Genomic DNA, 14,610 nt, shown 5'->3' with positions numbered 1-14,610 from the left:
ATTCTCCTTTTCTAATTGAAGTGATTTTTTTCTAATTGAAGTGATTTTTATGGCAATTTTTGCTAATGTAAGTTTTCTTAGAAATACAGTTATCACATAGTAGAATAGACTATATTATTTTTGTTTGCACGTGTGTAAACTATGTAAAAGAATAATCAATATCATCCTATAAAAGATCCATTATATTCAGCACATTTTCCTATGTTAAAATGATTTGAACATAATATTCTAATTTATGGAGAAATAAAACTCCATTGGGATATTGATTAAAATATAATAAATCCTAACCTAGAAAATAATGAGGAATTGGTATCTGGGAGACATTCAGGAACATGATATATCTTTCTGGTTACTATTCAATCAAGTTTTATAGTTTTTCTTAAATAGGAAACCTCAAGAACATTCCTAGGTATTTGTGTTGTTTTGTTGTTGTGATTTTGGCTTTTTTTTCCTTGGTAGTAATTTTTTAGAGTTTTATTACATAACATCTTCTTTTTAAAATTTAGATAAATTGACACTGTTTTCGAGTTGAATATCTTATATTTTCCAGTAAGTTATGCACCATAGTATGATAAACACATAGTTGTAGGAAACCAAAATCAATAGTTTGCCCTTTATTTTTTTCCTTGGTGAAGGTAGTTGACCCACGCCTAGGAGTTGATTCTCAGAGTTTCTGCTCTAACGCTCTCCCAGCTTTGTTAAAATCTGACATATATTTCTGCATTTCAGGGGCCTCCTTTTTAGTGACTATAGAGAGGTCACCGCTCTCTGGTTAAGATGCCATGATTGAGTATTTATCTCCTTGGACCTTTCTTTATAAGGTAGTTATATTTTAAATTCTCACTTTGTAAGAAGGAGACTTGTCCAGATTGCCTTCAGAGGTAGGAGTTTGTGGTACGAATATGAGGAACATAGGCCTCTGAGCCACGCCTGGTCTCAAGACGTCCATGCCTGAGGTGTTCATTTGTCCTACAGGAATAACAGCACAGCATACAGTAGGCATACCTCCTACGCTGAGGGTCCCTGCTCCCTGGCATGTGCCTGGCACCCCTCGCTGTGAGAGAGAAGATTTGAGTGGGTTCATTTGCCCCTGCTGGGATGTGGCGTTGCTTCATCCAGGCCTTAGTATTTGGCTTTGCAGAGTAGGATTTTCCAGCAAACAGCCTCTCTCTGCAGGTTGTAGAGAAAAGCCATGAGCACCTGCTGGCTCATGATAATGACCTTGCAGATGAGTCTGGTTTCTGGTCTCCTCACCTGCTGTATCCCCTGTGGTTCCTCTAAACCAGGAGTTCTCAAGTGGGGGGGGGGTGATTTTGCCACCCCAGGGGACATTTGGCGATGTCTAGACAGATTTTTTATTGTCATGACTGGGTTGTTGGGAGGGGACGTGCTCCGTCATCTAGTGGGAGCGGGCAGCGATGCTGCTGAAAGCTCTCCAATGCATAGGGCGGCCCCCGCAGCAAAGAATGCTCTGGTCCAGATTGTCAACAGTATCAAGGTTGAGTAACCCAATTCTTAACCCAGGGCAGCTTCTTTTCTGCTACCCGTTTTTCTCTCTGATGTTGTCTGGCTGATGGGGAAAGGACAAATATGGTTTTCGTATTTTAATCCTCTGTGCCAAGCCTTGGGCTCTGGGCACTGAGGATAAATAATGGTTAGCAGAAGGCCCAGCTCCTTGCAAGATTCAGTGCCTTTCAGAGGTTTTGGTGAAAGTGGAAGAAAGACCTGATGAAGCAGGGAAAATCTAGCATGGTGGGATTCCAGAAAGATCTGAAGGGCAGGGAAAGAGTTCATAGTTAAAGCTCGATTGTTAAAAGGAAGGCAAAACTAGATAGGTTATGGGTCTTTTCTAAATATTTTTGGGTATTGGTTTTAAATACATCTCTGGATAGTAGGTCAGCCTTTTTCTTTGTTTGCTCTTCCTATGAGCTGTCTCTTTCTACTGTATCCCCTTCCTAGCTCTCCCTTTGAATGTACTAAAGCCGACCAATCCTCCACTCTATCCAGGGATCGATAAACATATTAAGAATTTCCTTCTCTTCCCTCCCTTTCACCCCGCACAGAATTTGCATCCTCTCCTAGAAGGTGACATTTAAAACAACTTGACTTCTTTAAAGAGTTCAGAAGTTTTCAGTGTGGTGGCACCTGCAGTTTCTAGATTGCAACTGACACCCCTTTTTCCTCACCAGATCACCTCTCGGTGTCGATTCCACGTCTGAAATCCTATCCATTTCCTCTATAATCCTGAGTTCCTGGCATCCACATTCTGCCTTAAATGTGAGTTCTGCCGGGGCACAGCCTCCGTTCTTTCAGGAGAAGGGTGAGCCAGGAGGTGTTCCAAGGTGACCTTGCGTCTCCTGCAACCCCAGCTCAGTGCTCTGCCCTGTCCTTCATCCCATGCCTCACTTCTGTCCGCAGGCCTGCGGCTTCTGCCGGCCTCTGGGTGTCCTAACCTTCAGCTGCTTACGCCCACACATTTACCCCAGTAGGGAAGTCACTCCAAGGATTTCTGAACCAATCCCTTGCCCTGAGTGATTTTAAGCCAACGGGTCTCTTGTCCTGTGTTTTCCCTTGGAAACTTCCCTTCTTCAGCTTTTTTCTTTCTGACTTGTCGATGCCTTTCTGATGGTGGCAACACGTCCCTTTCCGTCACTTCTGTTTTGAACTCTGCTGTGTTCCGTGGCCCACTTTAAGCTGGTTCAGTCAAGTTTGAAACCTTTAACTTGCCTCTGAAGTTGGTCCCGTTCCTTCTCTGTTGTTGTCAGGGTGCATTTTCACAGAACCTAGGTGTCTTTGATCCTTTTTCTTTCTTTCTCATAGTATCAGCCTCGATAACTAAATCAAAAATTGTTTTATGCTTATCTCATTTTCCCCTGTCTGATAATCTAGCAAAACTGAGCAGTGGATTTCTTAACTGAAGCCTCCTACCTACTGATGGCTGTCTAGCTTTACTACAGCTTAAGAATAAACCTGATAAATCATAAAATCATAAAAGATATTTATTCCTCCTTCTTGGCCCTTAGATTTGCAGTATTTTCACTGAGGTTTCTTCTACCTCAGCCTGAGAAGGTGCATCTCACTCTTTAGTGGTTCTCACCTGGGCTGTATGTTAGTATCGCTAAGGGGCTCTTTAAAAATACTGTTGCTTGGGTCTCATCTCAGGATTCTGATTGAACTGGTCTTGAGTGAGGTTCAGGTATTAGTATTAGAAAACGAAAATCCCTCCGGGTTATTAAAACATGCCACCAGAGTTGAGAGCTTCTGCATCTTTGAAATCCTCCAACCTTGAAGCTTATTAGTGTGTTTATCTCACAGCCCTGGCTGAGGAACAGGACAAAGAGAACCTTGGAGAATCTAACATGATATGCTCCTGGCAAAGGCCTGTCCATTGAAACTCTGTGCATTCTGAGATTTGCTTGTTTATTCAACAGACAGTAGCTGCTTGTCTATTAATGTGGCAGGTAGTGTACTAGGTGCTGGGAGAACAATTTGACAGGGGCCTCATCCTTGCAGAGCTGATAGTTGATGATTCAGTTCTGACCTAGAAATGAATTCCTGTCCTGTGAGATGTCATTCATGGCTCAGAGAAAGAAAGGACCAGGACCTACCAACCAAACTAGGTGAAGAAATGCTAACAGCACTGGTAGCCCCAAACCCCCGTGCCTTTTCTCTTAGTGAGCTTAGCTGGGCCATGAACCTAGAACCTAGAACTCTGGCTCTCTGTGAAGGGGGAAATAAAGTCCAAGACTAAAGGTGACCCTGGGTGACCTGCTCTTGACCACTTTCTTCTGGGCCCACATCTTGATCTTAACCTTATCACTAACTGAAGGAAGAAGTAAGAAGTTTGTTGAAGACATTCAGTTAAGGAAGATGAGAGCCTGCCACCTTCCCTGAAGCCTGGAGCAGTGGGGCTGCAGAGCCTGCTCCTTGTGGTCCTTTCCCTGGGCCCCTTGGTCTGCTAAGTTGTGGGAGCACATCCCCAGCAGGAGGTAAACTCTAACCCCAGCTGCAGGAAGCAGGGATAGATTAGACATCACGGAGAACAGTTGAAAAAGAACACCAAAGTAGGTGAGCAATCAGAAGCCTAGATCTGAGTGAGTTCTTTTTATAATTCCCCCACCAAGCCTTTCTCTGGAGGCTGGGGCCTCACTGAATGTCCTTGAACTACAGCAGTATCTGCACCCCTCATCCCTGCGGTCGCCTGAGAGCTCCCTCTAGAGGTCAGGATGTGTGTGATCAGCAGCTTATTTACCATACTTCATGTTCACATCTGGTCAAGGGTATCCTCCCTCCAAGTAGTCAGCCTGGAAGATTCAACACTTAATTCAGTGGTGTTGGACAATTTTCAAGAACATTTTGCACATTTATTCAGAACTGTATGTGACTTATTTTTTTGGAACCACTGTAGTGATAGCAAGTATTCATTTTTTCTTCAGAGCAGATTTGTTTTTTTTCTACAAACAGAAATTATTCAGCATGAAATTTGTTGAATAAGCCTCGCGTTGAGGTTGTAAATTTGACCTGAAGACAGTTTCCATGACCAAGTTCAGAAATGCCTTGAGTCAGGGCTTCCCTGGGGGCGCAGCGGGTAAGAATCCACCTGCTGATGCGGGGGACACGGGTTGGATCCCTGGTCTGGGAAGATCCCACATGCTGCGGAGCAACTAAGCCTGTGTGCCACAACTACTGAGCCTGTGCTCTAGAGCCCACGAGCCACAACTACTGAGCCCGCGAGCCACAACTACTGAGCCCGCATGCCACAACTACTGAAGCCTGCATGCCACAACTACTGAAGCCCGCACACCTAGAGCCCGTGCTCTGCAACAAGAGAAGCCACCACAATAAGAAGCCCATGCACTGCAAGGAAGAGTAGCCCCTGCTTGCTACAACTAGAGAAAGCCCGTGCACAGCAACGAAGACCCAACGCAGCCAAAAAAAAAAAAAAGAAATGCCCTGAGTCAAAGCCTCATTCATTCATTCATTCAACAATAACATTGAGCACATCCTCTGGCAGGCATTGCCCTAGGCTTTGGGGATACAGCAAAACTGATTCTAGCTCACGATGACAAATTAATAATAAATAATAAAACAAAAAATAATAAGTTGTCAAATAAATATATTTTCTAGAAGGAGAGATACCATGAAAAAGAGTGGAGGATGCAAGAGGGGTGGCAGGGGCCTGGTTTAGAGATGGAGATTAAGGAAGGCTTCTCTGAAAAGGGGACATTTGGGGGGAGACCTGAGTGATGCAAAGCACAAAGCCATGTCACAGTGTGTCCCGGGCAGTGGCAGCAATGAATAGAAAGGTTCTGAGGGAGGACAAGCTTGGTGGATTTCAGGAACATCAAGGGAGCAGTGTGGGGAGAGTGGAGTAGATGAGGGGGCAATGATAGGAAACAGAATTGGAGGCATGGGACCTGATTCTAAGGATATTGGGAAGCAACAGGAGGACTGGGATTTGCTGGAGTCAGTGCTTGGCTTTCTAGGGTCACTGTTTTGAAAAGTAATATTAATTTATATTTATGACTTGAGGCACAAGTTAGTTAGCTAATGTTATGGTGGGTGGGGTTGGAGGTGGGGAATAAATAAACATCTTTGAATCTGTGTAGACTGTTACTGCAGGAAGGTCCAAGAAAGCCTGGGTGATGGGTGAGGACACTGCAGGCAGGTCCAGGAGAGAAAGGGCACGTATTTTTAAATTTATTCTTTAGTAGTATTTGAATTTTTATCATATGTGTGTTTCTTTTGTTTGTTTGTTTTTTGGCAGTACGCGGGCCTCTCACTGTTGTGGCCTCTCCCGTTGCGGAGCACAGGCTCCGGACGCGCAGGCTCAGCAGCCATGGCTCATGGGCCTAGCCGCTCCGTGGCATGTGGGATCCTCCCGGACCGGGGCACGAACCCGTGTCCCCTGCATCAGCAGGCGGACCCTCAACCACTGTGCCACCAGGGAAGCCCCCCACATGTGTGTATTTTTAAGAAGCCTGTTTATTAACATACCATACGTGTATGTAAGATTTGATCTTTACAGAAGTAGTGTAGCTGTTGTGTTGACGAAAACACAAAGGGACTTTAAACCAGTTCCTCCTTGGAGATAATTTGATAAACATTGAGAGGCTGCTTGGCATTTGGATTTCTATGAAATCCAAGCATTGATACTTAAGCGCTTTCAACAAGTGAATTGTCCTTCTGTTTTCATAGATAACACCTTATTTTTCTATTTCAAATTACATCTTTTACTCCTTTCCCCAGGCAACAGAAACAGACACCAAAATCAGAGTGTGCACCCGGGCCTATCATCTCCTTTTGAAAAAACTGGCCTTCAATCCAAATGACATCATCTTTGACCCTAATATCCTCACCATTGGTACTGGGATGGAAGAACACAACTTGTATGCTGTTAATTTTATCAATGCAACAAAAGTCATTAAAGTGAGTATGAGTATTTTTCTCCTTTCTACCCAAGACATTGCTTAGATTTCTCACATGGCTCCAGTGAATAGTTTGAGCTAACATACATTTATTGGCAAGGAATATTGACATTCTTATTCTTAGGTAGTAAATTGGTTTTCTGAAATTTAGGGACTTTTATTGTTTTTCTTTTATATGTTATTTTATACTGTGAAGTAAAACACACATACCGGGAAATATAGAAAAAATAATAGAGTATGATAAATAATTAATTATGAAGCATATAATAGCTTTCACTTTCACTTGCGTCCTGAAATGGAGCATGGGTAGTGCCTCCATGGCTCTCCCTTTCTCATTACACCCTCATTCTGAATTTTATGCATGTTTCAACAGGCTGAGTTTTATGATTCTACTTTGTTGCTTTTCTTTAAAATTTTATCACTTCTGTATACACAATCTGAATTATCCATGGATTTTGTATCTGCAAATTCACCTACTCACTAAAATTTATTTGTGACCCCCAAATCAATGTTGCTGGTGCTTCTGCATCATTCACAGGCATATGCATGTGCAGAGTGGTGAGAGAGCTGAGTGCCTGACCTACGTGTTCAGATGAGTCAACAGGGTTGAACCTCTGGGTTCAGCCCTCATTCCGTAAACAAGTGACCTTTTCATGGTCTGTTTAGTGCCATGTTTTTCACATTTTTGAGCTTTTTCTTGGTGATTGATTTCTGTATTTAAATGGCTCCCACACATTGTGCTGAAGTGTTATTTAGTGTTCGTATGTGCAAGAAGGCTGTTACGTGCCTTATGGAGAAAATATGTGTGTTAGATGAATTTTGTTTAGACACGAGTTGTGGTGCTGTTGGCTGTGAGCTCAGTGGTAGGCAATCAACAATATATACTAAACAAGATGTCTTTAAATGGAAACACATGTAAAACAGGGTTATATGTTGATCAGTGATGATAATTTTGGGACCAGAGGTTCACGAACCTAACCCTGCATTTCCCATTGGAGCAGTGGTTTTTTTCCCCAATTTGCAGTGTTCGCAGTGACTTCGTAGAACATAACTATCACAAATAATGAGAATTAACTGTATGAACAGTATAGTTTTGCCTGTTTTTGAGCTTTAAGATTCTAATGCCTTTTTTCCTCACCCAGTCTCATTTTAACGATTCACCTGTGTTGTTGTAGCTGTACTTTGTCATTTTAATTAATGTATAATATTCCATCATATACCTGTTTCATAATTAACTGTTCTGCTGTTGATAGACATTTGGTTTTCTTTTTTTTTTTAAATGTTTTATTTTTGGCTGCGTTGGGTCTTCGTTGCTGCCTGCGGGTTTTTCTCTAGTTGCGGAGAGCAGGGGCTACTCTTCCTTGCAAGTGTGCGGGCTTCTCATTGTGGTGGCTTCTCTTGTTGCAGAGCATGGGCTCTAGGCACGCAGGCTTCAGTAGTTGCAGCGCATGGGCTCGTAGTTGTGGCTCACAGGCTCTAGAGTGCAGGCTCAGTAGTTGTGGCGCACGGGCTTAGTTGCTCCGTGGCACATGGGATCTTCCTGGACCAGGGCTCGAACCCATGGGCCCTGCATTGGCAGGTGGGTTCTTAACCACTTCCCCATCAGGGAAGTCCCTAGATGTTTGGTTTGTTTCCAATTGGGGTATGTTATGAGCAAGGCTGCTGTGAGCGTTCTTGTATATATCTCTTGTATATATCTCTTGCATGAGCTTCCCTATAAAATATACCCAGAAGTGGAAGGGTTGGGTCACAGTAGCAGACAGTGACCAGCTCTCTCCCAAAATGCTTGAGCAAGTTTGTACTTTAACCAACAGTAAGTAAGAGTTCCTGTTGTTCCACACGCATACTAATGCTTGATATGTCATAAGGTGTGGTGGGAACCTCAATTTCCTTTTGCCCTTAGTCAAGTTTATAGTGAACCTGGGAGTTTGTTCATTTAGGCAGTGGAAGCCTTCTAGTAGCTTGTGCCTTCTGTGAATGACCAACTACTCTCTGTTTGTTCTCTCTGTCTGTCTCTCTCTCTGTTATCTGTCTGTGTTTCTTTCTTTTTCTGTTATTTATCCAGCAAAGTTTTTTTCTTTTTAACTGTGCGGTGCGGCATGCAGGATCTTAGTTCCCCAACCAGGGATCGAACCCATGCCCCCTGCAGTGGAAGTGCAGAGTCTTAACCACTGGACTGCCAGGGAAGTCCCTCTCCAGCAAATATTTTATGACATACTCACCATGTATTGTGGCCCTATCATGGTCCCTGTAGAAGTATACAGAGATAAAGCAGAATTTTTTATTTTCCCTTAGGGAGATTAGAGTCTAGTAGGAAAAACTATGAAGCACTGCCTTTGTGATGTCCTGATATGCAAGGTGTGGTCTACGTCTAGCTAAAAGAAGCTCTGAATTACTTTGAACTCTATATGTTTGTTTTTTTTTTAACTTTCCACTGTTATAAATAAAGCTTAAGGGATGTGATGGCTGCTTTTGGCAAAGTAGGGAAATCTTTTCATATTTAAAAATTTTTTCCAGGAAACGTTACCTGGAGCCAGAGTAAGTGGAGGTCTTTCCAACTTGTCCTTTTCATTCCGAGGGATGGAAGCCATTCGAGAAGCAATGCATGGGGTTTTCCTTTACCATGCAATCAAGGTATAGTGGAACACCTGTTTACCTTTTGACACCAACTTGTACTTAGGGCAGGGGTTTACAGACTTCGGCCCACAAACTAACTCTGCTCTGCTTTATTCACAGAGTTCTGTGAATACAGTTTTATTAGAACAAAGTCACACACTCTCACTCGTATCCTGTCTATGGATGCTTTTTTGCTACAGCAGCAGAGCTGAGTGGTTGCGACAGAAGCTATGACCTACAGTATTTTCTATCTGGTTCTTCACAGAAAGAGTCGCTGACTCCGATTTAGAGTATCCCTAGAAATCCTCATTTTTCTTTTTATTGCCCTTAGTTTGGTATGGACATGGGGATAGTGAATGCTGGAAACCTTCCTGTGTATGATGACATCCACAAGGAACTTCTACAGCTCTGTGAGGACCTCATCTGGAACAGAGACCCTGAGGCCACCGAGAAGCTCTTACACTACGCCCAGGTAGGGAGAGGTGTTGCGATGGATGGCTTTTCCTATCTTTGAATCTTTCATTCACTTAGTGTTATTAGACCTTCATTGTAGAATAGAAGCAAGGATCCAGCCATGTCTTTGAATCATTGAAGGTTTCTACAGAGAGTTCTAGAGAAGGTGTTTTCATTAGGGCAAGGAAGGAGAAGCAGGCCTTACCTATCTGCTTCAGTATTCTTAATTTATATTTCTTTAAGTTTATTTTAAAATGTAAAATTAATTTTTCTCATACCAAAGTAATACATATTAACTCTAGAAAATGTACAAAATACTGGTAAGCAAAAGAAGAAAATAAAAATTACTCATAATCCTACTACCCATTTTTAACCACTGTTGAGATTTTGTTACAACCTTCTAGTCATGGTTTTGGTTTTTTTCAATACGAATATGTGCTAATAGGTGTGTCCACACACACACACACACACACACACACACACACACGTACACGCACACTCACACACATTTTTTATAAAAATGTTAACTATATTCTCAGTGCTTTTTTGATAACCTGTTTGTTTAGCAGTATACTGGGAACATCTTTCCATTTTATTGGGTATTTTTCTACCTCATAATGTAAATTGGCTACTTTGGACATTTCCTTGTGTGGCTGTGTGATTACCTGGTTCCCATTGTTACAGCCTTATATTTGTATTTATACCTGTTTATATTAGGATCTAGTCCAATTGTGGCACAGTTCTACAGTTCAGGGCTTGAGGTCTGTACACATTTGATCTATAGACATGAGAATAATTTTAGTTAATCCAAAAATCAGTTCCTTGTTTCCGTTTATTATGTGTTCGGCAGTCCTAGGTGTATTAAGTATCTATTATGGGTGCTGCTTCCTAGAACTCAGTTTAAGGAAAGATGAGATCTTTACCTCAAGAAAACTTACTTTTTAATTTATTTCAGAAAGTGATAGCAAGGGAAGACATTTTTCTCACAAAGCACGTTGGGAAAGTGGTAGAATGCTTTTGTGTGTGTTGCCACCTGTGTTAATGTTTTCCATGTTAAAATCTGAATTCATCTCTGGCAGAACTGCTAACTTTTCCTCTTCCTTCGAAGAGTACTGAAATGTTCTGGAAGAAGGATAGGACAATTTAGGATTAACTGCATCCTTGATTTATCAGCCTCACGGGAGACAAGATTTAGATTTATGAAACCGCTCCTGTTAGCCTTAGGTTCATTCAGGAAAGCTGAGTGGAGTTCAGACTCAGTGCCAGTGAGCACATGACCCTCCGCTCAGTTCCTTGGGACATTTCTGATTTCTCATGTGGACCCAGGACAGAATGTCTTGACGGTTGCAAATATAATCAAGTTCTGCTTCACAGCTCATTACATAAGAAACAGTGCCTAGCTTTCCTTCACTATTTCCATGATTGTTTCTACTCAGGTAGACAAAGTGCTTAGCCCAAGACGTGAGTGTGAAACACTATTCAGTTTTTGTCTTAGTCTGCCTTCAACTTAGTGGGGGATCCTTCATGAATCACTGACTAAAACAGGGTTCTGCTGAAGGCCAGAAGGGCAGCATAGCTTCTATATCAGGAAGTTATACTAGAGCGTTCTTAATTAACCCATAAAGTGATGTGCTATTTCATCTTCTCCACTGTTCAGATAAGACAGCTCTCGCTTAGGAAAGGTAGGGGTCCATAAGCCTATTCTTATAAATGGTTTTGCTGGTTTTGTATTTTATATCAGTCATTCTTTTCGGTCTTTGTTCACTTTTAGTATTTGCTTACAAGTTTTTGTTTCTGTATATCTTGCTGAGCTGCCGAGGGGTTTTGCCCCTGGGGCACAGCTGAAGGTTAACGGGGAAATCTTCATCACAATTGCAAGGGTTCAGGCTTCGCTGGTGGTGGTGGTGAAGAATCCACCTGCCAAGGCAGGGGACACGGGTTCGAGCCCTGGTCCGGGAAGACCCCACACGCCGCAGAGCACCTAAGCCTGTGTGCCACAACTACTGAGCCCGCGTGCCGCAACTACTGGATCCCGCATGCCACAACTACTGAAGCCCGTGCACCTAGATCCCATGCTCCGCAACAAGAGAAGCCACTGCAATGAGAAGCCCATGCACCGCATCGAAGAGAACCCCCGCTTGCCACAACTAGAGAAAGCCCACGCGCAGCAATGAAGACCCAATGCAGCCAAAAATAAATTAAGAAAAAAAAATTACAAGGGTTCAACAATCCATCTTATAAACAAGTGCCTCCCTCTTCATGTAAGCATGAGGATTTATCACAAGCCATTGACCCCTCTGTCAAGTAGGCTGTCTGCATTCAAGGTGACTTCTGTCACCAGTAAGGAATTAATAACCAAAACAGGTATGCTTTCATCACTGCCAGGAGTCGTCAGCTCTGTAGCCATTCCTCAGGATACACCGAGTGCAAAGGGAGCGTGAAAAGCAGGAATATTATGAGACAAATAAGGGTTGAGGAATTATTTTCTATATAAGAGAATGATTCTTTCTTTTTGTTATGAAATGATGAACTCTGCACCCAAGTTTCATCTGATAGATTATTCAATATTATTATTAAAGAGGGTGGAAAGAGTCCTGTCTCTGATCTTCCTAAGCTCTGTAATGGACTTTATTGAAAAATAATTCCCCTGATTTGGTGCAGGCTGACCTGTGGCGAGTAAGTTCCAGGTGTCATGAGACCATGCAATTCCCGTGGCGTTTGTTTATTAGGCAGTACCCTTTGGGCATGAACGGGGAGGATCTCTGCTCTGGGTGGGATGGCTCTTGAATGGCCTCAGATTGTGAGAATACACAGGTCCCCAACTTACGATGGTGCAAAAGCAGTAAGCACTCAGTAGAAACCGTACTTTGAATTTTTGAATTTTGGTCTTTTCCCAGGCGAGCGATACTCAGTACCATCCTCTCTCCTGATGCTGGGCAGCGGCGACGAATCACAGCTCCCTGTCAGCCCGCCATCACGAGGGGAACAACCACTACACTTACAACCACTCTGGACCCACACAGCTGTTCTGTTTTTCACTTCTAGGACAGTATTTTTTTTTTTTTTTTAGATTCCAAATATAAGTGAGATCATACAGTATTTGTCTTTCTCTGTCTGACTTATTTCACTTAGCATGATGCCCTCAAGGTCCATCCATGCTGTTTCAAATGGCGGGATTTCCTCTTTTTTATGTCCGAATAATATTCCATTGTATATATATATACACCACACTTTCTATAGCCATTCATTCACTGATGAACACTTAGGTTGTTTTCACATCTTGGCTATTGTAAATAATGCTGATGTGTGTGTGTGTATATATATATATATATTTTTTTTTAATTGCCATCTTCTTTAAGGTTTTTCAGCATGCGAGAGAGACATTGGTCTCTTGACATGTGACAAAGCCCTGCGTCATTCAGTTACCCCAGACCTCAACCCTGGAGCTCCCCCCAGGCCCTTCCTTCTTTCCTACCACACTGTCCATTACTTGATGCCTTTATGTTTGTGCTTTCCTCCTCTTCCTGTTCCTACCGCTGTAGTTCAGGCCTTCAGCATGGACTGTTAAAATATTCTCCCCCTTCTAGGGTTCTCTTAAAGATACTACTTTGATGGGAATTCCCTGGCGGTCCAGTTGTTAGGACTCGGTGCTTTCACTGCCAAGGGCCTGGGTTCAATCCCTGGGTGGGGACCTAAGATTCCACAAACCATGTGGCCAAAAGAAAAAAAATTACTACTTTGAATGTTACTCTGCAGCTTCAGAACTTTGTATTGTGTCATTCCCCCACCTCCACCCCTACCTACCACCACTGCCTGGAAGGTTAAGTCCAAACTCCAGAGCATGGATTTCTGGCACTCTGTGACTTGGCCTCTACTATCCTGCCCAAACATTGCTCTGGAAAATCCGTTCTTGTTCAGGATTAAATCATTCAGCTAATATTTACTCATTTTTGTTTTGTGCTTTCTGTACTTAGAGGATCTAAGTAGTAAGAGAGACATACCCCTACAGAGCCTGCAGCTTAGTGAGACATGCAGAAGTGTGTAGAGGCAGTTGTCACTGAGTGTGGTGGGTAGGTGCTGTGACAGGGCATGTATAGGATGCTCTAGACTGCTTAGGAAGGGCACTGAACCCAAAGGTAGAGGTGGTCAGGGAAGGCCTCCCAGAAATGCTGGGTCAGGTGAGACCTGAAAGCTCAACAGGAGTTAGGCAGGCTAATGTTTGGGGTTGGATTGTACTGGTATTCCCTGCCAGAGGAGGAGGATTTGCATCCAGCTGGGGCCTGGCATCTGGTAGGTGCTGAATAAATGTCAGGTGAACGGAAGTGAAGGCCCGGGGGTGAAAGAGCTGATGGAGAGTGTAAGGAATTGAAACGTTCAAGACAGCTGAGCTCCTCAGGAGTGGCAGAAGATGAAGCTGGGAGGAAGTCAGGTCAGGGCATTGTATGGCGTGGAGAGGAGTCGGTCCCGTATCTGGAGAGAAATAGGGAACTTACAGTGAATTTTTTCCCATGGGCACAGTTTGATAAGGTTTGCATTTTGGAAAGGCCCCTCTGGCTACAGGGTGGAAGATGCATTGGAGACCAGGGTGATCCTGGGCTGTGGAGACCAGTTAGCTGCTTGCACTAGGAAAGTGGAAGCGGGGTAGAGAGAAAAATTGAGACGATGTAATCATTAGGACTAGGCGATTGAATGAATGTGAGGAATGGATGGAGAGTCAAGAGTGATACTGAGGTTTATGGTTTGGGCAACTAGTGCCATCAGTCAAGATGGAGGAAACAGATAATGCCATTCACCTTCCATACCATGATCATTGTGCTTTTGTCCCTTTGCTGAATCTGTCAGCTTCTTCGAAGTCTCTCTTCACCACTCCAGTTTGCGATGATATGCAAAATTCCTAGCCTCGTCTGTGTCATCTCCTCATTCAGCCCTTGGCACGTGCTTTCTCTTTAGCTTACCTTTCTTTGTGTATTTCCACCTCCCTTATGATACGGCAAAGTCCCCGAGAGCACAGTCTTGCACCTCGCAGTGTGCCCACCTCCGGGATGATTTCTGACTTAGCTTCATTACAGCCTCTCTGTACATATCTGTGGGTAGTGATGGTCCTTGTTGAGAA

General features: G+C 43.2%; 1 protein-coding gene across 4 annotated transcripts in view; it reads left to right on the top strand.

The window, feature by feature from the left end:
* MTR (5-methyltetrahydrofolate-homocysteine methyltransferase) overlaps positions 1–14,610 on the top strand; it is a 163,096-nt gene that overhangs the window by 55,325 nt on the left and 93,161 nt on the right. For all 4 annotated transcript variants that reach the window (XM_079899952.1, XM_079899954.1, XM_079899951.1 and 1 more), the window contains 3 exons: positions 6,250–6,429; positions 8,946–9,062; positions 9,376–9,516. In XM_079899952.1, the coding sequence (XP_079756078.1) occupies positions 6,250–6,429; positions 8,946–9,062; positions 9,376–9,516 (438 nt within the window). The remainder of the gene's footprint in view (positions 1–6,249; positions 6,430–8,945; positions 9,063–9,375; positions 9,517–14,610) is intronic.

The sequence above is a fragment of the Stenella coeruleoalba genome, assembly GCF_951394435.1.
Source record: "Stenella coeruleoalba genome assembly, chromosome: 16".
Classification (NCBI taxonomy): Eukaryota; Metazoa; Chordata; class Mammalia; order Artiodactyla; family Delphinidae; genus Stenella; species Stenella coeruleoalba.
The sequence above is the reverse complement of the archived record's forward strand: the minus strand, read 5'-3'. Positions and strand labels throughout refer to the sequence as shown.